Consider the following 27,159-nt stretch of genomic DNA (forward strand, 5'->3'; position numbering starts at 1 on the left):
CAGAAGAGTGACTTCTGACCCGACGTATAACATATTGATGAATGCGGAAGTGCAGATGATAGAGCAAAACAAAACACCAGTCACGAATTAGAAGCCTAAAAAGAGAAATGATGGAGGAGCTTGAGTTTGTTGCTCAGCTCTATCTGTTTGAGCCGTGAGAGGCATCTACTCTCACCTAACCTTACGCTACCCCTACATCCTAGTCATGCATCGGGTCAGAGGTCACTCTTCCACTGGAACTAGACTCGCGTACGGCCGTTACTGGAAGCCAGTGGTTATAGTTTATGAAGTTATAATTTCGGATATTTTTCTTACAAAAATGCATCGCTTCGCTTCAGAAGGACTTTATTGATCCCTGATCAATAAATTGATCAGGTATGGATTACTTTTATGATGGATGTATGTGCTTTTTTGGGCTTCAAAATCTCTGAATAGTTAGGCTACTATTCACTCCCATTATAAAGCTTGGAAGAGCTAGGATATTTTTTTAATATAACTCTGATTGTGTTTGGCTGAAAGAAGAAAGTCTTATACACCTAGGATGGCTTCAAGGTGAGTAAATTATGGGATCATTTTAATTTTTGGGGTGAATCTCTCTGAGCACTTCATTTAAGCAGCTGCACATTATGTTTCTATCCTCTTTCAATCCTTATTCTGAGACAAAGGCATCAATTAAAAAGACTACAATGAATATAATAAACTTATATAATGTTTGCTTATTGCCATAAAAAAAACATTTTTAAAAACTGTAAGCTATTTCTAGTTTCTACATGTCGAAAATATTGGTAACAGGGTTAGGCCTAAAGTTAATCTAAAGTTACTGCTAATGTTAACCTCATTTTACTGATACTTCGATCAAAAAGAGTGAGAAAAAGACTTAATTCTTTAAGTTTTCGTGATTGTTTTTGTTTCCAACCCTTTTCGTGTAAAGTGTAAAAAAGGGAAAACTAAAAAGGCCTACTATTTACATTCCGTTGTTGTGGAATACATCGGGCAATTATTAGTGTGTCATCCAGTAGTAAAATGCTAAATATGAGTGTCTTGTACTGTAAACAATATTCTATTATAGTATTAGTTAATAACCCTGTTTTGTAAATTCCTCGTGACGAGCCGCGGCAAACTAAACGCCTCAAAGTTGAGAGGGTTTGTTTATTCAGCGCAGTTTGTGTAAGGGGCGTTTACTTCACTCACCGAACTCAAATTGTCAATGTACAAGCAAGATACCACAAGGTCTACTCACGTTGAAAAGTCACTCATAATGTTTGCTAAATAACATCTCTCTAGAGCAGCCATGGGGTCTGACGCGCAAAAGGAGAGACTCCTCGAGCTCTTCCACGCCTGTGATGTGGATCACTCCGGGCGCATTGAGAAATGGGAGTTTGTGAAAATATGTTCCGAGCTGAAGGTCCGACCCACCGAGATAGATGACATTTTCTCCAAACTTGACACCGACAAAGACGGCACGATCAATCTGGAAGAATTTATGGACGGGTTTCAAGAGTCACACTTGTTGAAAGACGAGGAGATGAGCAGCGAACCCGCCGGGGAAAGTTCCTCTGTCGCCTTGGAGGATTTTAAATCCCGTCTGGGGGATCAGCTCAAATTCATCCCCAGGTAAAACACACCTGGCTGTGCCATAAAGCTGTCAAATTACCTCAGTCAACCAAATCCTGAAGAATGCGTTGAGAAAATTCTACAGTATTCCTTTTTTTTTTTTTTTTTTTTTTTTATAATTAAAATGTATTCTTAAAGTTCCTATATGGAAAATATTTAGCCTAATAGGACTACAACATAACACAAAACCAAGTTAACAAAGCTAAATGTTTTTCTTGGTTATATGACTTTCCATAATATTTCTGATTACAAATCTCATAGGAGTTTAACTAAGTTTAAAGAACAGGGTTTTAAAACTCATCTATACTATACCCCTCTATGATTGCCTTCAGCTGTTTCTCTTTTCTTTTTCTAGTGTTAATGATATTAGTATAAAGGAATAAGACATTTTTGTGGGATTCCTCCCAGCAAGCAATTTTGCGTTTAAAAGACGTCTAATAGCCGTCCAAACACAACCCAGACGTCTAGGCTAAAACAAGGCAAAATTTGGGCTGTCAGTGAAAATTGAATAGACGTCTAACCATCGCCTAAGAATAGACTAATCATCAATTAGATAACCAAGAAATTAAATGAGTGAAGAAATGAAACCAAACACCTTGTAATCACTGTTGACTTTGCTTACATGATGGAATCTCTCGTAAGTTATTTTGGCAAAAACGACATGTAACCAAATTCAAGGTTATTTTGGCTAGAAGTGGGTTACTCATAGCCGGACTATATTGGGTCTATAGTTAACCTAGACGGTGAAATGATTGCTATTGCCTGTTTGCTAAAGGATTTTGTAATTGGAGTCTTAAAATATCCTAAAGGAAATTTTCTTAAAGGAAGTCCTTACGTTTTTTTTTCTAACATAACACAAAACCTGGTAAAAACCCACACAACATATTTAGGCACACAAGGCAAGGAAAGTTTATTTATATATCACATTTCATACAAAGTGCAATTCAAAGTCCTTTACAGAAAAATTATTTAAAAAAAATAGCAATCATAAAAACTTTCATAAGAAATATAAAATATTAGGCTACAATAAAAGTAAAAAGAAAAGAAATCATTTAAAATGAAATACGATTACATTAAAAAGGAATATGAGGGACATTAAAGGAAAAGAGGATTAAAGAACTATTCAGTGCGATTGGTACAGCACAGAAACAGTGTGATGTGTTTTAACAGATGTGTTTTAATCTGGACTTAAAGGAAGCTACTGACGGGACATATCTGACATCCTCTGGAAGCTGGTTCCAGTTGCGAGTGGTTTAATAGCTAAACGCCATCTCACCATGTTTTAAATTTACCCTAGGTGTAACTGGCTTGATCTTTCCGATCTGAGAGCTCTGTTTGGTTTGTATTCTACCAGGTTCCAAAGGTTCCAAAAGGGGGTTTTCGCTGCGATGACATAAGAACCTAAAAAACATAAAAGAATCTTTTTTTTACTTAGTGTAATGAACATTTAAATAACCCAAAGAAAAAAATTTCCACTATAAAGAACTTTTTGTGCAATGGAAAGGTTTCATGGATGTTAAAGGTTCTTCATGAAACCATCAATGCCAATAAATATATATATATATATATATTTAAGAGTTTTGATGTTAAAGTTTCTTCGTAGAACCATATATGCCAATAAAGAACCTTTATTTGCACCTTTAAGTGTGTAATCGGTGATGCAGCTACACTGCTTTTGCCAAACACTGTTTGGTAGACTGAAACTAAACTAATTAAACATATCTTTATTGTGGGCTGAAATGTTAAAATAAAAAAGTATCACATATCAAAATGAAAGGGACAATTACACTATATGCACTACAATAACTAAATATATCTGACCTAGTTTTGGTTATCAGCCTGTGCAAATATCCAAACAGGTACACTGCCACCCATTTACCACAATGTACTCCATATGTATGTAGAAATATGTGAAATTATTCCCCTAAATGTGGCTGATAAAATGATGAAAACATCCTTGTTTTATTGTAACTTTTTTAGGGAGATTTTATTTGTTTCATATTTGTGGCGAAAGCTGATGTTCTAAATCATGAAATCTTTCCCAAGTCTATTAATTGTACAACTTTAATTGTTCAAGTCATGAGAGTTTGAGCTTTTGTGTGGTTGATGTCGGTCCATGTCAGGACGGTGGAGTTGAAGCCAGAGGCTTGACATGAGACACATCACCGTCATGCCCCGCTAATGTCGACAGAACATCGGTTAGTTGTGGACTATCAATACCTCTCTTATTTCACTCATCAGCCATAGCATCTGACACCACAAGTGTTACTTCATAAAAGAGAACCGCAAAGTCATGAGGCTCAAAAACATGCAGTTATGAACAACCTGGCACCAATTTATTAGACTCCATTGGGTTGAATATTGCCTGAAAAACACATGATTGACCTTAAGTTTTTCCAATCTACATTTATGTAAGTTTTAATGGCTTGGTGTTGTTTTTATGTGTGTAGGATTGAGCCGGTATCAACTCTGTACCAGAACATCAGTTTGACGGAGCCCAGAATGGTCCCTCAGTATGAAAGAGTTCTCCTCAGTTTTATCAAAGAGATCCGAATACTGAACACTGAAATGGAACATCTGGCACTTGCTGTAAAGAGGTACACACTCTCATGCACATAGGCTACACACTCTTGTGGCCAGTTGTCTTATCCATTAGGAGCAATGTTGCATATGGTATAATCATGAATGGAGTTGTTTGTCTCTCTATGGACTCTTTCAGCCAAGCTGACAGTCTCCTTTCTTTTCTATATGGACTTCTTATTCTATTTGTTGGTTTCAGCCTATACCCTAGACTTGCTATATAGCCTAAACTATGGCACGGGCACAATAAAGCTGACTTTGAGTGAACTGCACTTCTGTGTTTGTGTCATTCTTGGTCCCCAGATCTGGTGTTTCCCAGATCCCCAGATCTCTGCTCTGCATTGATCGTTGACTTCGTTCTGATATCCAATTTTATCTAACACTCACTGAAATACTTCTGCTGATCAGCTGTGGGCCACTATTACCTAAAATTGTGTCCATTAATGCAGATTTTCTGTTGTTCTTACTACTTTAAGTAAAGATAAAGGATGGAGCAAGATTTGTTTTACAAACGTTTGTTACATCAGTCATTCACGTTAGTGCTCGGCCAACATATGCTGTTATTGATACAGTCAAAGTCCTTTTAGGCAAGTCATGCCACTCGGCCGCCATCTTGGCAACGCCTCCGGGCAGCTATTTCGGACTAACAAGACCAGGCTCCTATCTAAATGAATGGGCAGAGACCCAGAACTGCACTTTCACTGGTCACCGGGACATAAAAACTGCATGTATACAAACACTAATAAAATATGATAAAAATCGCTGAAAAAGTGTGATGACTTTGCCCCAAAATAAGGTTTAAAACGCCTTTTTCCCCACAGGTTATACTCTTACTGCGCATGCGCAAGGGTTCTCTCGGTCTCTGTCGTGCGCGCGCTACTGCTCGCTCGCTCTAGATTCCGGGAGATTTGAACTAATTTGCGGTCATCAGGGAGCCGCTATCAATCTGCGGGAGACTCCCGGAACTTCCGGGAGACTTGGGATGTCTGATATTTACACAACTAACACATCAAATCTGCCGCCTTTTCAAACAGTAACATATTTTCCGCTGTCGCAAACCTCAACTGTGCGCATGTGTCGGTGGAACCAGACGATAGGCTTAAATGTTTTACGGCTTGACTGTTAAAAGCAGACGATTGGCTTTCCAGCGGGAGGGGCGGGGCATGTGCATACAACTGCCATCTTTGGCGTTACGGGTTTTCCCTATATAGTTGTATTAAGGATTGGGGAAGTGGCATGTCTCTATATAAATAGTCTCTGATACAGTTCAATGAATTAGAAATATACAAATCAGTTTGTTGATGGACATACTCTTGTTAATGCTGACGTAGTCTCAGCCTCAGACGTAACGCCCACGGAACGTTGGCTAAACGTCTGCATATGGTACACTTAACTGGAAACACTTCAGGAATGTCGAAGTCGTCATCTGATTGGTTGAATTTTATCGGATTTCCGGGGGGCGCGAGTGTCACGTTTATTTTCGGTCCGCCGGGAAACAAAGCGCAGACGTGTGATTGCGGAAGAAAAACTGTTGTGTTTACATGAGTGACAATGAGCATTTATCAAGATCAGCTAAACGTAGGATTCTCAAAAGTATGCGAGGTTCACGGCATAGACTCTTTAAGAGATGTCCAGGAGTTTTGTTTGAGGCACTTAGTGGAGACAAAAAGAGATATTTTAGCCTGTTTGCCGACGGGATTTGGGAAGAGTATTATTTTCCAAGCCTGGCCGACCCTTTGTCAGCATTTAGAAGGATTCCCAGCAGATCCAATTTTACTAGTTGTGTGTCCCCTCCTATCTATTATGCATAGACATACACAGATACTGCTTGTTTTCTTCTCCTTCTTTGATTTTCTATGCTGACTGACTTGTTGCACGCCGGTCTGTTGGTGTGGGGACATTTCCACGCCCCGAAACGTGACGCTGAACGAAACGAACTGTAATTGGTTGTTTGACATGTCGGTCAAACGGCCTTATGGGCGGGCCTTGGCCAAAGAAAGCTGCTATGAATTCCAGACCTTCAGCCGTCAGTCTGAAGGTCTGGCTACGCGAGACTAATGCTGACGTAGAGGAATTACAGGTGCAACATCTCATGATGAACGTCAAACTGAGCAGCGTATCACTGAGAAACGTCCTGCTCAAGTCGTCCTTGTGAGGTTCGGGTTCAATAACTAGTTCTTCCAATGTTTCATCATCGGACTTGCGTTCGGACTAATATGGTAAAATCATGATAATGTAAACGATAGACCAATCACAACAGACTGGGCCATCTGGCCAATCAGAGCAGAGTAGGCTGCACAAAGAGGGATTTAGAGAGACTGATTCGTCCGTTGAGTTATTTGAGAATCATTGAAAAATGTGGTGATGGGCAATGTATATTATGAGAAAAAGAAACTGTTGTTTGACCTTTGATGCATGTAAACCTCTAAAACAATATGGCGTGATAATAAGGACACTTTAAAAAAAGAAAATTCGGTAAACACTTTATTTGAAAGTGTCCTTGTTACACGTTACATGTAGTTACTATTCTGTCATCATTTGCTGACCCTCATGTCATTCCAAAACTGTGTAACTGTCTTTCTTATGTGGAACAATTTTTTTGTTCATACAATGGAGGTCTGTGATAACCAAACGTTTTTGGTTACCAACATTCTTCAAAAAAATAATCTTCTTTTGTGTTCCACAGAAGAAAGAAAGTTTGGGTGAACTATTTTGTTAAGAGTATTGGATATTATTACATATGTGATGGCTAATGTTTGATATGTGGGTGTTTGTTCAGAGCTCAGGATCAGTCGGCTATACAGTTGAGTGAGATGGAGGAAGAGATGGATCACCGCATCCACACTGCAGAGAGAAACACACGTCTACAGGTGAGGAGACAAACACAAGACCTGGCTGATCCAACCTCAGGACTAATATATACTTTTAAAGGAAAAGGTCCTATATAGAACCTTAAAGGGTTTTGTCTGGCGCTTCATTTATAGACAGTTTAAGGCGTTCCCATAGTTTTATGGATTTAGTTTTATTTCATTTAGTTTTATTTCATTTTTAATTTAATCAGTTACATTTTTTGCCTAATTATTTTTATTTTCAAGAGCAACTGTGATTGTAGATAAGTTAAAGGATCAGGGAAGAAGAAGGTGGGAACCGGCAAACGTTTCAAACACACTTTAATAAATAAACAAACACAAAACGAAAGTAAAGAGGCAGCCCCGCACGTACGACTGCCGCACACACATAAACAAAACACAATGTAAAATCCAGGCCTGGTCCTCTCTCGTCCTTCACTGTCGTCGCTCCTCCTTTTATGCTCCCGAAGCTCCTCCGTTGGCGCCATTGTGCCTTTTCTCTTTTTACATTTTCAATCCCACACCAACAAACCCAGAACAGACCGCCTGAGAAAAATAATAATGATATGTGAAAATAAGGATATATTGATGTGTGTATGTATACACACACACACGCATACATTATATAAAGACAAACTTTTATGTTAGATGCAATTAATCACAATGAATCGAATTGACAGCACTAATTATAATATAATATATAACTTAAAATTATCAAAAGAATGGTTCCTTTTCATTTTTAAATGTTGATTTGTAATGATCGCTTATCTTAAAGGAACTGATTAGGCTGATATGTAACCAAACATTTGAATGTTTTTTGCAAGCAATCTATAGTCCAGAAATATTCTGCATTTTCTTTTTCATCATCACTGTAATCAAGCATTGAAGTAATATATAATCAATCACAATTTTTAGTGTTGGTATTTGTATTGTTTCTATGGATACAGTGCTCTGTTTATTGTGAGTTAGGAGTTGACATACACGACTCAAAAAGAATTGGCACAGGTGTTTGCTGTGATCTGGGTTCCAACCAAATCATGTGAGTGTCTTGGATCACTTTCAAGGCTTAATTTATCCACGACGTCACATTTTAGTTCAGACAATCTTCGACAGTCCTGTGTTTGTTCGTGTTCCTTATCTTAGAGCCATGTTCCGCGACTTCTTACGTTATGTAATGTAAAATGAACTGACTGTTTGTTTAACTGCACCTGTTCAAGTTCCTGTAAAAAGAGACAAGCATTTGTACCTATGAATGCATTCTGCAGCCTTTTGTTCCCTTAATTGTCTTGATCTAATGTTTTACTTTATGGAGCCTTTTAGGTCTTTAGGTTTTTTTTTTTCAATCCAACACATTTTACTGAGTGTATAATTTTTTTTTGTCCTTATAATGTTATAACATTGTATTATTTTTAACCCCAGCATATGGTTTCTGTCATTTTCCCCCCAGGAGTGTAAAAAAGCAGAGACGACTCTGAGCAGCATGAAACACCAGTACGAGTCTCAGATATGTGAACTTCAGCAGAAGATACAGACTCTGCAGATGGTGACTGATTCCTACTAACAACACGCTTATATAGTTTTAGCAGTATAAAAGTTGGTTTTAAAAAGTTGGGGTTTAATAGACAATTAATATTGAGTTATATTCAGACACTATCAGATGAGAACTGAAGACCGAATTAAGCTGGGAAACGACTCCATTGTTTTTTGTAGAGCTGCTTATAGCTGAAAATGAATTTGATGAAATGACGAGTTTTGCAGCATTAACACTGTTATTTTCCTGTTAATTACTGTGATGCTGCTTTGAAACAATCTCTTTTTTAGATGGAAAACCAGAACAGGAGTACCAGCCTCAAAGAGGAAACCTCAGCACTGAAACGACAGAACAATGAGCTAATGCTGGTATGGCTCCTATTTATCGAAGCTTGTTTCCACCACAGAATAAAACATAAAAAAGGTAATTGCGACTTTTTGTCTCACAATTCTGACTTCTTTTCTTGAAATTGCGAGTTTACATCTCACAATTCAGAATTGCATGATATAAACTTGCAATTGCGAGTTATACAGTCAGAACCGCGAGATATAAACTCACAATTGCAAGTTATAAAGTCAGAATTGCGTGATATAAACTCGCAGTTGCGTGTTTATATCTCACAATTCTGAGAAAAGAAGTCAGAATTGCGAGATATGGCAATTGCTAGAAAAAACGGAAACATTTCAGTTTATATCTCGCAATTCAGACTTTTTTTCTCACAATTGCGAGTTCATATCTCGCAATTCTGTATTGCAAGATATAAACGATCAATTGTGAGTTATAAAGTCAGAACTGCGAGATATAAACTCACAATTGCGAGTTATAAAGTCAGAATTGCGTGATATAAAGTCACAATTGCAAGTTAAAAAAGTCACTCTTTTTTCCCTCCGAATTGGACTATTTCTCCCAATTGCGAGTTTATATCTCGCATTTCAGACTTTTTTTATCTCACAATTTGGACTTTATATTTCACAATTCTGAATTGTGAGATGTAAACTTGCAATTGTGAGATAAAAAGTCGCAATTATCTTTTAAATAGGGCTGTCAAACGATTAATCGCGATTAATCGCATCCAAAATAAAAGTTTGTGTTAACATAATATATTTGTGTGTACTGTGTATAATTATTTTTAATACATAAATACCCACACATGCATGTGTATTTAAGAAATATTTGCATGTATATACTGTATATAGACTGAATGTAGCCTATATATAATGTATATTTTATGTAAATATAAACATTTTATATATAAATAACATATTTTTCTTAAAGATATACATGTGTGCATTTATATACAAAATAATTATACACAGTACACACACATATATTATGTAAACACAAACTTTTATTTTGGATGTGATTAATCGTGATTAATTGTTTGACAGCCCTACTTTTAAATAGTTTTCTTCCGTGCCAAAAAACAAGCTTTCCTACTTATTCAAATCTTAACAAAAATGATGTATGATATTATATAATGTGTTTTTGTCTTGTTTCTCTTTTTCAGCAAAACCAGAAGTTGAAACAGGAGCTTTTGGAGTCCCACACTAATGTTGCGTTCTTGCAGAGTGAGCTGGACTCTCTGAAGAGTGATCTCACAGACCAAAGCATCAACTTTGAACGGTACTGAGCATCTCTCTCTCTCTCTCTCTGTGTGTGTTGACTTAGTTATTGATGAATATGTAATAAACCCTTTGGATTCTGATCTTCAGACCAGGAATTTTTAAGAACCCCATCAAATATGTATTCTGAAGTAACCCAGACTATCTCTTCTGATTCTAACCCTCCCTACTGGATACGTCAGTGTCAATAATGAAAGAACATAATCATTCCCCCGCATGAGCAGCTGTAAACTGGTTTTGTGACTGTTTGCAGTGCTGAAATCGTCAGAGCAGGATATCCTGGTGTCACACATTACACTGCACAGGAATGTCTGAACCTTGTCACCTAGTAACGACAAAACAGAGCGCAGTTAACTTGTGTGTGAGTGTCCCGGCGTTAGTATAAGGAGTATTATAGTGTAAAAAACGTTGTCAGGTAACCCAAATATTGAATGACTAAATCAACCTGACTACATTAGGTTAAACCAACGAACAGCCAGACCTGAAAAAGCTCCTTAAGATAACAGTTGCAATTTGTTTTACAGTATAAAATTAAGAAGTGGTGTTTGCTAAGGCAGCCATTACCATTTCTTTTGTTTGTGCTTACTGTGTACATATGAATTTGAACAAACCTCAAACAATGAGTATTAAAGTTTGTTGATTTGTGTGCAGAGATGAGGCTCTTATGAAGTGCTTTTCTGAGGAGAGAGATAACCTGGAGAGACAGATCGAGGTGCTTCAGTGAGTTGAACACACACAACACTACATGAAACTGCTACCAATGACACTCCAGCACAGCTAGAAACATGTCAGGCTAACAGCAGAAGCTGTTAAACAGTTAAAGCTGTTTCTAAGCCACTTTTGGGATTAATTTGCAGGTTCTTTGTGAAAATGGAAAACAAGCCCAAACACTGTAAATTCAAACTGGAGATGCAGTTCAGCTAGTAGAAAAAGTCAAAAATTAAAGTCGAAAAAATCTTTAATCCCAATCTTTAATCTTTAATCCCAAACATCTTTAAAGTCTGCATGAAACGGAAGTTCAGTCATGACAACTCTTGGAGTGTTTGACATGGTAATGGATACGACAATGTTGATATACTACACAGCCCCCCCCCCCCCCCCAAAAAAAAAGTTTAAAAAGATAAATAAATGTTGTGATGTGTTTCCATCAAGAGGTGCATCAGTTTTTGGTCAAGATACTGTGAGCTCATTGGTTCCACTCCAACCAATCAGCTGTGCCCTACAGAGAATGATGTGTTAAGGACCTATCATCTCCTCCATCTACAGTTTCATGACAGAACTTTGTATTTGTGATAGTCTTTTCTTCCCTATTGTGATGTATATTCGAGTGAAACAGCTTCTTGAACAAGAAAAAATGTGGGGTGGGACTTGAACTTTAGTAAAGTTGTGAAGTTAGTTCTTGGTCGAGTATATTTTGTTTAGTTTTGGTTTGTAGCTTTATTGTTTTTGTTGTTATTGTTTTCCATATCCAGGGCTGCAAACAGAAAACTCCATGACAGTAATGACAGTTTGCGTACGGCCTTGGAGAACAGTCAGAGTAAGAGTAAGACTCAGGTAAGAAATTCTCCTAAACCCCTTGTGTCCAGAGCCTTTCTTTAATGTAAATGATGTTGTAAAATGGATTAAGCTATTTGAGAGCAATGCTTGCTAAACAGGGTAATGCTTTGATGGCTGTGTGTGTTTTTTAAGAGGTATGGATTAGGGTTCAAGTTAACTGTATTTACATTTCTGCTTATCCACTAGGACAGAACGATTTTTGTTATAGACATTTTTTTTTCTCTTACAGCGTGTTAGTGGACTCTCACCTGGAGTTTACGTGACCACGAGAAAGAATTCCTCTCATTTTGATCGGTAAGATATTTGCATTGGTATTTGCAGATAACATTAGAGTTTTTTGCTACATGCTGTAATATGTAGAACCCTATTGCAATGTATTGATATTGATCACACATTCTAAACCCTAAACCTTAGTATTAAACCACTGCATTTATTCAGCACAAACACATGTTTCTTGCACAAACTTTGTTTTGTGCATTTAGAAAAAGCGAATATAGATTCTTATAACTGTGATGTTGTCACAATGAAAACTTGCTTAGATGCTGGAACACATGTGCGGACGAGGACTATGATCCTCATTTTCGGCTGATGACTGATGATCCGAGCTGTGAGTCTCTGGCCCTGGCTCTTTGCGACCCCATGCGCAGACGCAGCTTTGAGGAAGACAGCCTCCCCGACAGCTGTGTGGACAGTGGCATGTCTACCCTGCGCTCAAATATGGGCTACGATTATGAGCATGGGAGATCTTCCTTGAACCTTCTCATGAACTTCCAAGCAGATGGCAACATCACCACTGTGTCTGGAGACACATCAGATACAGAGGTATGATGTCAGTAAATGTGCCCAACCAACCATTCAAACACTATGTTCTCCATCATGCACTATTAGAAGTACATACTTTTAAAAAGAGATTACGGAAATAATAAACCCCAAAAGAATATAGTTAAGTATGAACTGAATGTAATGGTTTCAGACACTTAGTTACATGTTAACTGCAAATCAATATATATATTTTTTAACTTATATTAAACGCAATTAGCTGTACATTGCTTTTTGCTTAAATACATCTTTTTATGTAATTTTAAAATTACTTCCATTGTCTCTGACATAGTTAAAGTGTACTGCTAAATGTACTGACAAGGATTTATGGTAAACTAAAATATACTTATACTTATAATACAGAATTATTTCTTTGCACAAAAGGTACAAGAGGATTACTAAAGCAATGTTTTACGTGTGAAAATATAGCAAAAGTAAAAAAACTCCCTGAAACAATCAGGCCTTCACTTTAACGGGTTAGTTCACCCAAAAAATAAAAATTCTGTCATCATTTACTCACCCTCATGTCGTACCAAATCTGTAAGACTTCATCTTCGGAACACAAATGAAGATCTTTTTAATGAAATCTGAGAGATTTCTGACCCTCCATTGACAGCTTCGCAACTACCACTTTGACGCTTCAAAAAGTTCATGAAGAGACGGTAAAACTAATCTATATGAATTAAGTGGACTTAGTCCAAATTTTCGGCTTTTAAAATGCAGTTAAATGTAAAACTTTCAATTTAAGTGTACTTATTCAAACAGTCGTGAATATGTACTCTCTTTAAGTACACTTAAAGGGATACTTCACCTCTTGAAAGATGAATATGTATTTAAAATGGGTCATTTATGTAGAAGAAATGTGAAATTATTTTTGAATTTGGAGCTTTCTAGACTGAGAAAAGCCAGAAAATGTATTTTTGGCTTATGTGGATGAAAGACAACAACTCCCAGAATGCACTTGCTTCGCTGCCCTAGTAGGCCACGCCTACCGGTAATGGAGCACAGTAGTTAAACAACAAGTCTAGGCTACTAGTGAGTCTCCGTGATGAGTCTGCCCGGGATTTCCAACGCATTCTCATCCTTTGGCGTCATATAGGTGACGCCATATGACATTTCGTCGAAATCTTACGCACATGGCATCCTTTAGCGTCAATATAACACACACTGTTATGGGTAGGTTTAGGTCTGGGGTAGGGTACGGTTATGACGCCTTGGGATCTGCGTCTCATATTGACGCTAAACGATGCCATGTGCGTTGGATTTAGACGAGCGTCACCTGTATGACGCCTTGGGTTCTGCGTCTCATATTGACGCTAAAGGATGCCATGTGCGTTGGATTTAGACGAGCGTCACCTGTATGACGCCTTGGGTTCTGCGTCTCATATTGACGCTAAAGGATGCCATGTGCGTTGGATTTAGACGAGCGTCACCTGTATGACGCCTTGGGTTCTGCGTCTCATATTGACGCTAAAGGATGCCATGTGCGTTGGATTTAGACGAGCGTCACCTGTATGACGCCTTGGGTTCTGCGTCTCATATTGATGCTAAAGGATGCCATGTGCGTAAGATTTCGACGAAATGTCCAAAGCGTCACATGTATGATGCCAAAGGATGAGAACGGGCTGGGATTTCGAGATCGCCCAAAATGTCCGGGATTCGGCTTTTGCGTTCTACAGTCGCCATTCATTATGTTTACTGTGGCGAGCAGGACGAGGCCGGTGGCGTGATTACCGATGAGAGACACCTGTGAGACGCACCGGTCTCTTACGGAGGAGCGGGAATTTTCTTAGCAATGTTAAAACGCACATCAACCGATCACTTGTTTAGCGTTCATGTAAACACTACATTCAGATTCACCAATCGGATTGAATTCAGTTAGATTGAAACAAAAGGTGTCCATGTAAACAATGAATGGCGACTGCAGAAAGCAAAAGCTGAATCCCGGACATTTTGTACGATCTCGACGGCCGGACATGTCCGGGAAAAAGAGGATGAATGGTAACCCCTACTACTCAGCTTTCTCCTACTAAGTTACTCAGCTTTCTCCACAGAACAAGAGCCTGCTAGCTTAGCTTCCAAAAAAAGATGTCTGACACTATGTGTACAATTTGTGAGTGAGATCCCACCCTCTATGGGCAGCTCCTTCTACTGACTGTAGTCTTTAGCCTCTGGCCAAAAAATCGTAATTTTGCGTCATCGGAGGATTTTTTCCAGACATAAAATACATAAATCTCTCGTCTCAGGGGGATATGAGGGTGGAAAGCACGGTCATTTGAAAATACTACTAGTTTTCCACTAATACAAAGCTTAATGCTAAATCCTGAAGTATCCCTTTAAGTGGCTTTTTATTTCATTTAAGTATCTTGTATCAAAATATCCAAAAACCACGTGCACAGTGTTATATATTTCTTTCAATTGTGTACTTACATTATACTAAATGTTTCCAAGAATTTGGAAATTCAGAGAAATTCACAATTTTAAATAGTGCCCATCCCTTGTCACTTGTCGCCTGTCAATGACGTAATATGGTACTGTAGGTTGCCATCTGTGAAATTTCCTCACTACTAAATATTCCACGGTCAACTGTTAGTGGTATTTTTACAAAGTGGAAGCAATTGGGAACAACTGCATCCCAGAGCAGGGTCAGCGGATGCTGAGGTGCACAGAAGTCGCCAACTCTCTGCAGAGTCAATAGCTACAGACCTCCAAACTTCGTGTGGCCTTCAGATTAGCTGAACACCAGTGCGCAGAGCTTCATGGAATGGATTTCCATGGCTGAACAGCTGCATCCAAGCCTTACATCAACAAGTGCAATGCAAAGCGTGGGATGCAGTGGTGTAAAGCACGCCGCCACTGGACTCTAGAGAAGAGTGTTCTCTGGAGTGACGAATCACTGGCAATCTGATGGACGAGTCTGGGTTTGGCGATTGCCAGGACAATTGTACTTGCCTGACTGCATTGTGACAAGTGTAAAGTTTTGTGAAGGGGGGATTATGGTGTGTGGTTGTTTTTCAGGGGTTGAGTTTGGCCCCTTAGTTCCAGTGAAAGGAACTCCTAATGCTTCAGCATACCAAGACATTTTGGACAATGTCATGCTCCCAACTTTGTGGGAACAGTTGGTTCCTTTCTGTTGGTGTCACTTTGTTGACTTTGGGTGTTCCTGTGTACCCAGGATCCCTGCATCTTCCCTTCTTGTAACACATTATTTGCCATTGTAAAGTATTGTTCAAGACATCCTTGAAAGGTACCCCTTATCGCACAACGTTGCCCTGAGGCAACAAAAAGAAAAACTGAATTTGTGAACATGCAAAATAAAAAAAACTTCATAAAACCTGCCAGAAGGCTTCTCTACACCTTCATACACACACACATATTTTTGTATGTACAGTTAATGTCATTTTAAATAAGATCACTAAGCACAAAATCTTGCTTTCAACAACATGTGCTCCTGTGACCATGTGCCAGAAAAGGACGTCCCACCTTCAAATGGTGCTTGATGGTGACTCCCAAACCTTATTGGACTGTTCTTTGATACTTTTTCAAACATTCTAATTGGTTGCAATCAATTAAAGAAACATTTACTGAACATAGGGCTTAAGAAAACTTTCTGTTGCCTGAGGGCAATACTATGTTGTAGAGGGTTAGCTCTCATTTAACTCTGCTTTAAAAAAAACTTTTTATTCTAGCTTAATGCATTCTTTTTTTATCAACACTTGAACGTGGGTAGTACTTGAAAGTTTTTGTCAAAGACTATACGTCTGGATGGGATTCAGAATGATGATCAAAACACAGATGGAGTAGATCGAGTCCATCAACACCCTCAAAGCTTCACAGTCCTATAGCTCGTCCTGGGTCGACATTTCATTCAGTAACATTAGGCAGTTTTGATTTAAATGCTGTTTAATGCTGATGATCGCGTTAATTTACATATGCATCTGCTTTTTTCCTTCTGTGTTTTGATCAGGAGATTCAGTTCTCTTTCAGAAGATTCCGCCCCTACCGTATAACATTGAAAACACGAAAAGCCGGAAAATTACACCAATGGCATGTTAATAAATAGTGAATATTATTAAGCACACTTCTTTTTCACAAGGGCAGAATGTCATGAATGTCGTAGTGAAGGAGAATAATAGTATTTTAAGACCTATTTAAAAAGCTAGAGACTTTCGACATGTTCCAGGTCTTATTGTGACTGATTCACTGGTGCATATTCATACAAAACCAGTCCAATCAACTCAAAAATTATCCCTAACAAGCAATATTTGCTTGTTTATTTGCAAAATCTGCTCAGGCAGCTGTTGTTATAAAAAAATTATGTTCTTAAACTGATGAAATAAATGGAAACAGTCCCACACGCTGTTGTGGCTATAAATCTTCATTTTCCAACAGTCAGATTCATTCTTCAGGTAATTGTTCTGTATGATTGTGATTATATGATCGCATTTTTATTTGTTTAAACATTGGCTCAATAATAAAAAACTTTTTGAGAATAAAAAAGACAACCAAGCATACTAAGTATGAACCGCTAATGAATAAATCAAAGGCATCTCCCTGTGTGTTCTTAACTTGCTGTCATTTCTGGATCAGTCAGATTCCTGTTTTAAAATATGCTGTTCGCTCAGGTTGTGGAAGTGCAAGAAGAGGCTGCGTTTGGGTCGGACAGCGAATCCGATCTGAGCTGGACTCTGTCAAAGCCTGTTGAGAAAGATGAAGTTACTGCTTCAGGGAAGAAATGCCTCTCTGCCATCTTCACCGAGGTACTGGATTCACCTGCCAGAAGTATCATAAAGGCTTAAATTTGACCGACGGCATTCTAGATCCTGAACTCAAACAAATCCCAGTCCTGAGACTCAAAGTCTAAAGCCCAAATGTGTGTGCATCTGTGCAGAGAGAGCAGGATGATTTGGCAGTGACTCAGCCTCCATCTGAGAAGGCTTACAGGATTGTGCTGGCAGGAGACGCCGCTGTGGGAAAGTCTAGTTTCCTCCTTCGCCTCTGTAAGAACGAGTTCAAAGGCAACACTAGTGCCACACTGGGTAAGACTTTCTAACACTTAACCCCACTTGAATTTAATTTTTAACTGTCACGAATATTGTAAAACGATGTTCATTTGTGTCTTTTTCCTGCAGGGGTTGATTTCCAGATGAAAACTTTGGTGGTGGACGGTGTTCCAACAGTGCTGCAGTTATGGGACACAGCTGGACAGGAAAGGTAAGATCCCAGTGCCCAAAGTCAAGTTAAATCTCCCCAAAACATATCTATACCCCTTGGTATAAACTCTAAAGGTTGTGACACACCAAACCGACATCATAGAACTAGCGGCCGGTGACACAAGCCGACTGTGATGCCATTTCGTGTCACCTGTGTCTGGTTCAAAAAATTGCGCTTGAACACACTGCAAAGACTACAGCGAACGAGCACGCACATTCTTCGCCTGTGTGAGAGGAAATAACTATCTATACCAGCTGGTGGCAGTAGTAATTCGTGACCAGGGCTTGACATTAACACCCGCCAACCCGCCAAATGGGGGTGTATTTCTGCAGTGGCATCTGAAATAATAAACTAAGTGCAATGTAGTGTCGTCAAAAATATTTTCGATACATATCGATACTGAAATATCTGGAATAGATAGACTATATCAGCTTGCACGTTCTTGCTCTCTCATCTCTCCAACAGCGAGTGACACACAAACCCGTCTCTCCTCACTCACTCGTTTCATTTGCTCTGGATGAATATTGTTGGTGTTACAGGGCTTGAATTTCGGCATGGGATTGCACCCATTGCACATAATTGTACTAATTTCCACAGATTTGGTGCCCACACCCAAAGTTTGCGCACATAAAAAAAATTTATTTATTAAAAAGTCAAATACACACAAAATAATGTAAAAATTCCGGTCTTGGCGAGTATTCATGTAAACACAGTCAGTTATGTTTTAAGTGAACAAACAGTTGAGAAAGAAAATGCATGTGTAACAGTATAATGCATCAGGTCTTAAAGTGACAGCAGCCTAATATACCATCTGTATAGTATACCAAATTATGAGATAATATTAAAAATATCTACAGTATATGGCAGTTTTTGCCCATGGTATCGATGTCAAAATTGTGGCTAGTAACTTTGGAAAAACACAAGCCACAGTGGCAGATGAGAAAAATAAGTTAATGTCAACCCCTGTTCGTGATTCAAAATGGGTAACCAAAACAAGGACTGCAGATATACAAACCGTAAACAAGGCAGTGCTTGCTTACCATTTTGAATATGAATCATGTTTTCAGCTGGTCTTCACTTTCTTCATTCCAGACGACCATGTCGTTATGAAGATATTTGTGTATTGGAATGCTCGGGTAAGATTATGAATAGACTCTGTGTGCACTCTTGACTATTCCTTTTTTTTTTCATCCACTGGTTATTCTTTTTGTGCACATCAAAGCTGAACTGCCAATCAGAGTGATCTTTCTCACCGACTGCCCAATGGCATTTCAATATACTCAATCAGCTTGTTGCAAGGGTGTGGAACACATCACAAAAACCGACAGTTGCGACTTTAAACTCTAAACTAGTCGACCTGTTCTTCTAGATCCAGGATTCTTCTTACATGAATGACCTCCTGAGATTTCTAGTTTTTCAATAAATACAATTATTAATATATGATATTATGATATGCATACCCTAGCATATGTAACGGACGTAGGCCAGTAAGAGCTGTGCATGTAAACCTCACTCCCCTGGCCTCAAGAGGCGTGCTAGCGACTGATGCTAGAGGCTGCGGTCTTTAGCGTCCTTGTTAGCACACTCGTCTCCCATGCCTGAGACCCCGGTTCGAATCCCGCTCGGAGCAGGTTGAGTAGGACTGGTTACACGTACAAGTAAAAACTGAAGTATAATTTGGGCTAAAGGCTAATTATTCTGGTGTCCCTTTTACAGGTTTCGGAGCATTGCTAAGTCTTACTTCAGGAGAGCTGATGGGGTCCTTCTACTGTATGACGTCACTTGCGAGAAGAGCTTTCTAAATGTGCGCGAATGGGTCGACATCATTGAGGTATTTTCTCGACGCTGTCCTGTCTAGCATATTTTTTTACCACAGTAATTGTAAACTTATAATGTTAGTTAAGGTTTCATACAAAACAGTCATAATTTAGTTGACTTGACCAACTTTCCAAATTCTCTAGGAATGAAATGTTTGTACCTAGCCTGGGAAAACCCAGACAACTTCCAGCAAATTTAGATTTGCTCTGAAAGTTAGTCTGGCAAAGAGCTCATTCAAGCTCATTTCCAATCCGTCGAAATCGCAGCACCAATCAGAAACGTTGGGGCGGGCTTTACACGATGACGACAGCGCTGGGATTTTGAAGCAGATTTTGTAGCCTACATTACAAAGATGGATGCCGCCGTCGAACATCACTCGTTCCAATCAGCTATCGCGTCTGTTTTAAGCCATTTGAACGTTTCCTTTTAGTTAAAAACCGAGCAAAGAACAACACGCGGAGATGTTTCTCCGCCGCTCTGCATACGTCATCTCCTTCATCGCTCTGATTGGGTTTAGGTCTATCCGCGACGTCCGTTGGTGACGCGCCTCTGGAAATGATTTGTCTATGACGCTTTGCCAGACCATAACTCAGTTACAACTGAGAATGGTCTGGTTTTAACCAGGCTAGTTTGTACCTGGCGCCAGGGGCGTCACTAGGATTTTCATTTTAGGGGGGCTAAGCCCCCAATATGATTTTTAAACAAATTATAAAAAAAGGTAACACTTTAGTTTAGGATCTAAAGATCACTATTAACCATTTTCATTACGATGCAAATGCACGGTTTTATAATAACTGTGGTCCCAAATGTGAGGCAGGGCAAATAGGGGGGTTCGGGGTCTCCCCGAGAAAATTTTGATTTCTCTGATCTACATATGTGCATTTTAAGATGTTCTGAAGGCCAAAAAACTTGGATAGTGGGCAGCTGACAATTTTTCTCTCCTCATCAGCAGCATCACTTTTTTTCTCTTTGTTTTTCTCTTGCCCTGTCTCTTCCCCTCCTAAAGCTGAGCTTTGACTGATATAGGCTTTTCATTTTGTCAGTGAAGAAAGTAAACATAGGGTCAACTGATAGGTTGATTTTGCCTATGAATCATTTTCTCAGACGCGTTTATTTACTGAAAGCTACTAAAGGTAATTAAGTTTATTAAATGCATTCACAATATGTAGGCTACACATTTATTATTGATCTTATGCCTAATACAGGGCCGTAGACAGGGCTTTATAATCACAGAGGTCCTAAATTTGAGATTGGTAGGGGGTTCAATTTTTTTATTTCTGATATGTGCATTTCAAGACGTTTGAAGACCAAAAAAAAGGATAAGAAATAGCTTTAAAACCATGTCAGTGGGCAGATTATTTGTCAATACCTCCTCTCTTCTCATCTCCATCACTCTTCCTTTTTTTCTCAGTCTCTTCCTCCCTTTCTCTTCCCCTCCTAAAGCTGAGCTTTTTTAATTTACTAAAGGCTACAATTTGTATTATATTCTCAATATGTACACATTCATTATTAATCTTGTGCCTAACATGATGAAAACGGCTTTGTTAATGTTTCTTGTAAACTAATTATTACATTACATGAGTTACATGAGTGTATAGGCCTATTTTCAGTTCAAAATGGCGAAATTAGACAAAACTATATTAGTTTGCCTGATTATTTTTTGTCATTCGTTTAACATTTATGACCTAAAAAAAGTAAAATATGAAATGTTAAGTTTAGCTACTTACATCTTATCTCGCACTTGACCGTACGCGTCGAGTCCATAGACTGTAAAAAATGGTCGAGTCGCACTGTTAAAATTCGCGCTCAGCAGCGTCTGTGAACATAAAGCCCGCCTACTTTGATTTGATTGGTCGTCTCTGACATTGACGAGCAGTGACAGACCAATGAGGCTCAGATGAACACACAAATGAACACACACACCCTGTCCTCTGTTTCTGACGTGCTCTCTGCACGGCGCAGCTGTGGATTGAGAATGTGCTGAATCTGATTATAACAAGACTGAAGCGAACACGAATTTGTGTAGCCTACATTAATCTCACATTTTTAGGGGGGCTTGGCAGAAGTTTAGGGGGGCTGAAGCCCCCCTAAAAAGGGCCTAGTGACGCCCCTGCCTGGCGCGACTGTAAAATTTTAACTCTCTCTGTTCCAAACCAGTAAGACTTTCGTTTTTTTCTTCAAAACACAAAGATATTTTAAATGAAATCTTATCTTATGAATCAAGCAGTTTAATCCAAGTCTTCTGAAGAGACTCGATCACTTTATATGATGAACATTTAATTTAGTATTTATGTATTTAGTATTAATGTTTATATTTACATATAAACATTGATCAGCAAACATAAACATAAGCTCAACTGTACTTTCTTCATGCACGAAAACAAACCTCATTGGTTCTTGCCGAAGCACAAAATGCTGCGTAACACAAGAGAATGAACCTCATTGGTTCTTGCGCATCAAGCAAGCATGCTGTTCCGAATATGAACAAAAGTCTTATGGTTTTAGAATTACATGATAGTGAGAGAATTATGTTTTTTTTTTTTGGGCGAACTGTCCCTTTAAGACAAGTGGGACAAGCCTAGTTGCTGAACAGTCATATGCAAACGTGTTCATGTGATTTCTGAATGAAGCGTTTTTATAGCTTTGTTTCCATTAATGTTCTTGGTGAACTTAAGAGGAATCTTCTGAACATGTCTAAACAGATTTTTCTTGATCTTTTGATTGACCCTACATTTTGAATATACACCTAAAGTTAAAAGATACTGATATATGGAATGTTGCTGGGTTAGATATAATAAGATAATTAGATGAATAAGATACTGATTGATATTCTTTTCTGATGCAGGATGTGTCCCAGGATGACATTCCCATCATGCTTGTGGGTAATAAGACAGACCTGAGAAAGGAAGCTCTTCTGGATGGAGTCACCTGTATTCCAACCAGCTACGGAGAGAAACTGGCCATGGTTCGTACCCAGACATCACTTACTGTGATTTACCATTGCTTTTTTACAGGGATTGTTCACCCAAAAATGAAAATTATAATTATTTACTCACCCTCATACAAACCGTTTGACTTTGATTCTCCCCTGAAACACAAAAGGAGAAAAACACACTACTGGCTGCTCTTTTCCATGCAGTTTACCATGAACAGAGACTGAAACTTTCAAGCAGCAAAATAGACACAAAACACCATGAACACCATAAAAATAGTCTATAGACAATAAACTATCATATGCTTCAGTAGACTGGACTTTTTGAACTTAAAGGGATAGGTCACCCTAAAATGAAAATTAAATCATAATTTACTCACCCTGGTGTTGTTCTAATGACGTATGCCCTTCTTTCTTTTATGGACCACAAAAGGAGATTTTTTTTTTTTTAAATGTTCCGCTCAAGCTCCTCTATTTAAAGGGGTCATATAATGCCATTTTTGTACAAGCTAATATGATTCTTTAGGGTCTAAATTAAAAGTTTGTAATATACTTTAATTAAAAATTCTCATTAGTATTGTAAGAAAACATTTTACTTGGTCAAAAACAGCTCTGTTTTCAGCACGCCGTTTCAGTGCATATGACTTTAAATGATAATGAGCTTTGCTCACTCCGACTCTCTGTTCTGTGCGTACACCGTTTGTAACACAATAACACAATAACCATAACGCGTTGTTCAGTATAAACGTGGGATTATGAATTATATTGAGAACATCATAGAAAACATGCCGTAATAAAACCTTAGACGCATTCATTGTGAAGCGTGCAGCTAGCGATTTGCAAAGATTAATATAAATATTAATATAAAGTTTAGTAAAACGTTACACTCACTTCAGTTGTTCTAGAGGTTCAGCAGGAACACGAATATCTGGTTCCGATCCTTTTTTCATGAGCAGCTTCTTAGCAAAACCAGCTTTATACTGACCCTCGTTTATAAGCAGTCTGGTGAGAAATGATTCGCGCAAACATGAGAGCATTGACGTTGCTCGTGGGGAATATTCCCTTCGAAAACAAACTCAGCCACTGCGTCTTCAGCGGTTCGGATTTAGGAACATTAAAATGACTCTGTTCGTTATTACACCCAAGAACAGAACACCACAATCGCTTAGACGCCATTCTGCTCATAGACAGTGCTCCAGCATATCAACAATGACCGCGCCGGTCCGCGCAGACTATGATTGACAGCTCGCTCACGAGTCACGAGCGAGGGCGGGTCTGTGTTGAAACGATGCTGTCAATCAACAATCGCGGGAGGGGCGTCCGACCGTGTGACGTCACAAAATCGAACGGCTCGATTTGAGGCAGGGGAAAACATATAAGGAGATTAAAACAAAAACACTGGATAGATTTTTATCATTTTATGATGGTTGTGTACAGGCACTGCCAACACACATTTCAGTACAATCAACTTGTAAAAGTGCATGTACCATTATATGACCCCTTTAATGGTAGTGAATTGCGACCAGCATCATAAAGACGCAAAAGTATCACAGAATTGTCCAATGTGACGTGTCGTATATTCCATGTGTTCTGGGGGTATACGATAGGGTTTGGTAAAACAAAACAAAAAAAACCTGAAATTCTATGTTTAATTTAATGTAAATCCTGAACTTGGCCATTGGTCTTCTGTGTTTTTATCGCTGTAAGTGTAACTGTGGCTGCTCTCTCCGTTCAGACATACAGTGCCTTATTCTGCGAGACGAGTGCAAAGGATGGATCCAACATCATTGAGGCTGTTCTTCATTTAGCCCGGTAAGCCCAGTCCACGATTCAAAATGAAATCACATTCTGTAAATACAATACTTCTGTCTGGTATACATTTTAAAGTCAACGTCTGACTCCCAAAAATGATACCCAAATAGACTAAAGGTGAAAGGTGCATTTTTACAAATACATGTCCAAATCACATTTCTCCCTGTATTCAATAGACCAAGTTATACATACATATTTTCCCCCAAAGACAGTTTATTTTATTTAAACATATTATTTGTTTTTGTATTTTCATGACAGTAATTTAATTTTATTCAATTGAAAAAATAAATGTGTAAAGCAGTGATACAATTCATGTAATAAAATACAGGAAAAAACGTTAAAATAATATTTTGGAGACATATTCTTGATAGGTTTTGTGAGATTCACCCATAAAGCGCTTTCAGAGGAACTGACTGCATACTGTAACATTTGTAATATTAACACAAAACACAAGAGGGCAGCAGATTTGAGGTTTATTGAGATTAATAATCTGAGCATAATGCGTTGATGAACCTTTGTGAAGTGAACGAAAACACATTATTCTGACAGTCAAGTCTCCTTGTGTAATGTTTTGCAGCAAATTTCAGCATTCAGTTCACATCCGAAAATGAGAACCTAGGGCTGCCCGATTATATATATATTTTTGAATGCCATTACTTTGCTTTCATAATCATTGGAAGCCAAAATCAAATTTGATTAATCGCCCAGCTCTACTGTTACCAAATTCACTTCCCAGCATGATACTTTCATAATAGCCTAATATTACATTTAAAACTCAAGACTTAAAAGGTTAAATGTTTTCTCTTTCCTGCACTTTAGAGAGGTGACCAAGCATGCTGATGAGTTCAAGAAGCCCGTATCAGTGGCCAAACTGTCTGTAAAACCTAACAAAAAGATGCCAAGCCCAAACTGCTGCATGGGCTGATGCGTGCGCACGTCACATGACCCGGCGACAGCCCGTGTGCAGGTGCGACGCGATGCTTCGACATAGAGCTAATCAAATATTTAATCATTCAACTATTTATTCAAGTCACAATACATGGGAGATGCCGGTTTGCGATTGTCCAAGTTGTTTTTACTGTGCTAAACGTGTTCAAGTATTGTCCTCAGGACTGTCTCATAGCTGTGTGTCATGGGTTGCCTTTAACAGCCCTGCATTTCACAGCTTTTATATTACAGCCGATTATTAATAGCTTATGAAGTGAACATACACTACGTCAGGAATTTAGTACGCTGCACTTTGCCTTTATTTATTTCATGAAAACTTCCTTTAGCTAAGAGAGAAGGAATATATCATAATAGTTCTGTAAGTGTGTGTGGTAGTGTGTGAAAGTTGAAATAATGTGAAAAGTTCTGTTTATGTTCTAAGAAGTTTTTTTTTTTAAAGAACTGGAAGTTGATGCCTGATCCAAAGCCTTCATTTTTGGCTTGTAGCTTTAAATTATAAAAAATACATTTAAGTGTTTTTTTTTTCTTCTTCCTTTATTTGCTCAGTGCTGAAACCATTTTAAAACAGATTTTATCTTTATACATTCATTGCTTTATGGATTTCTCAAGAGCACAGCTCATATATGTAACATTATATTGTGTAATAAACAGTGCACACTTTAAAAAAAAACATTTTCTTGCAGTAAAACATTTATTATATGTTAAATGTATTCACAATTATATGAATGACATGCTAATGTCTTATCTGTAATTCTTATTTCATGCTTATTCCACTGTATTTAATTTGCATTTATAATTGAGTGAATGTTGGTTTAAATGTGAAATTTGTAATACGCAAAAATAAAGACTGCAATGTTTTCACTCCAGTTTTATTGTGGCAGTACTAACATATAAAACAATTCAATTTTTTTGAACATATAAACAATCAAAAATCACTTTACAAATTTAATAAGGCGATTCCCAGTGAATCTGGGAACTGATTTCTTCTTTTTTTTTCTCCCAGAGTTGCATTTTTGGAATTAAGTGACAGACTGTTTTAAACTGAAACATTTATATTAATGCTGCTAAACATGCAAACAAAACACATTTCACATACGCTATGAAATCACCAAACACTGAAAAGATTTCAAACCTCTAAAGAAAAAAGTAAAGTTGAACACGCATTTCCAGATGTTCAGTTCATTTGCATATTTTCTTGCTTTGATGTATAATTATCATGTTTTTTTTAAAGGGCAACAGGTTGGGTTTATGTTTAGCCATGTTATGTAAGAATCATCTGGGTTTTGTTTTGTTTTTTTTGCCACAAAGCTCTGATCAAGATCTAGATCTTGAACAAGAATTGGTCAATGTTTTCTTTTTTTTAATCAGTGTAAAGAAATAACCAGGCCAGTCAACTCTATACTCTATACACCATCCAAAGAGGTGAATTTCACTTTTTTCAGATCATATTTCATCCTGGAAACATATGAAAAAGAAAAAAATATACATATATTTTACATAGTCTATTTAAAGGACCATTAAGATTTTGCATTGTGCCATTATGCTCATAATTAAGGACATTTCCCTTCCAAATCCTCATTACGGGAATGCATCCGGATGATTTAATTTGAGTTTGTTTGTAATTCTCATTATTCTCAATGATGATTCTCATTACTGTAATGAGAGCAATGAAAAACAATATTTTTGTTGTTTGATCACAAACACTGCCATGATGTAGAAATACTATACAATTTCATTCTTCTTTTCACAATGTTTAATACATGTAATTTTCTTAATACTTTCTTAATATATATATAAATATTTTAAATCTTTTGATTTTGGGGTAAATTATGACCCTGATATGATGTTCTTGACAGGCTTTGT

General features: G+C 38.0%; 1 protein-coding gene across 1 annotated transcript; it reads left to right on the plus strand.

Moving 5' to 3' along the window:
• Nucleotides 1-1,177: 1,177 nt before the first annotated feature.
• On the plus strand, nt 1,178-25,715 carry rasef (RAS and EF-hand domain containing). The gene is made up of 17 exons (XM_056246832.1): nt 1,178-1,614; nt 4,065-4,211; nt 6,974-7,064; nt 8,491-8,586; nt 8,865-8,942; nt 10,082-10,197; nt 10,848-10,916; nt 11,669-11,750; nt 11,983-12,047; nt 12,293-12,575; nt 17,198-17,332; nt 17,464-17,611; nt 17,705-17,786; nt 19,503-19,617; nt 22,450-22,569; nt 24,272-24,348; nt 25,168-25,715. Exons 1-17 carry the CDS (start codon nt 1,292-1,294, stop codon nt 25,271-25,273), a joined length of 2,133 nt encoding a protein of 710 aa, XP_056102807.1. The 5' UTR covers nt 1,178-1,291; the 3' UTR covers nt 25,274-25,715.
• The last annotated feature ends 1,444 nt before the right edge of the window (nt 25,716-27,159 follow it).

The sequence above is a fragment of the Rhinichthys klamathensis genome, unplaced genomic scaffold (genome assembly GCF_029890125.1).
Source record: "Rhinichthys klamathensis goyatoka isolate OS25496 unplaced genomic scaffold, OSU_Roscu_1.1 h1tg000040l_1, whole genome shotgun sequence".
NCBI lineage: Eukaryota > Metazoa > Chordata > Actinopteri > Cypriniformes > Leuciscidae > Rhinichthys > Rhinichthys klamathensis.

Excerpts from the sequence above, each read along its gene's own strand:
- rasef (XM_056246832.1), top strand. The coding sequence starts at position 1,292 with ATGGGGTCTGACGCGCAAAAGGAGAGACTCCTCGAGCTCTTCCACGCC. Across the intron at positions 4,212-6,973 it reads CTGGCACTTGCTGTAAAGAG|AGCTCAGGATCAGTCGGCTA; the intron begins GTACACACTCTC and ends GTGTTTGTTCAG. Across the intron at positions 10,917-11,668 it reads AGACAGATCGAGGTGCTTCA|GGCTGCAAACAGAAAACTCC; the intron begins GTGAGTTGAACA and ends TTCCATATCCAG.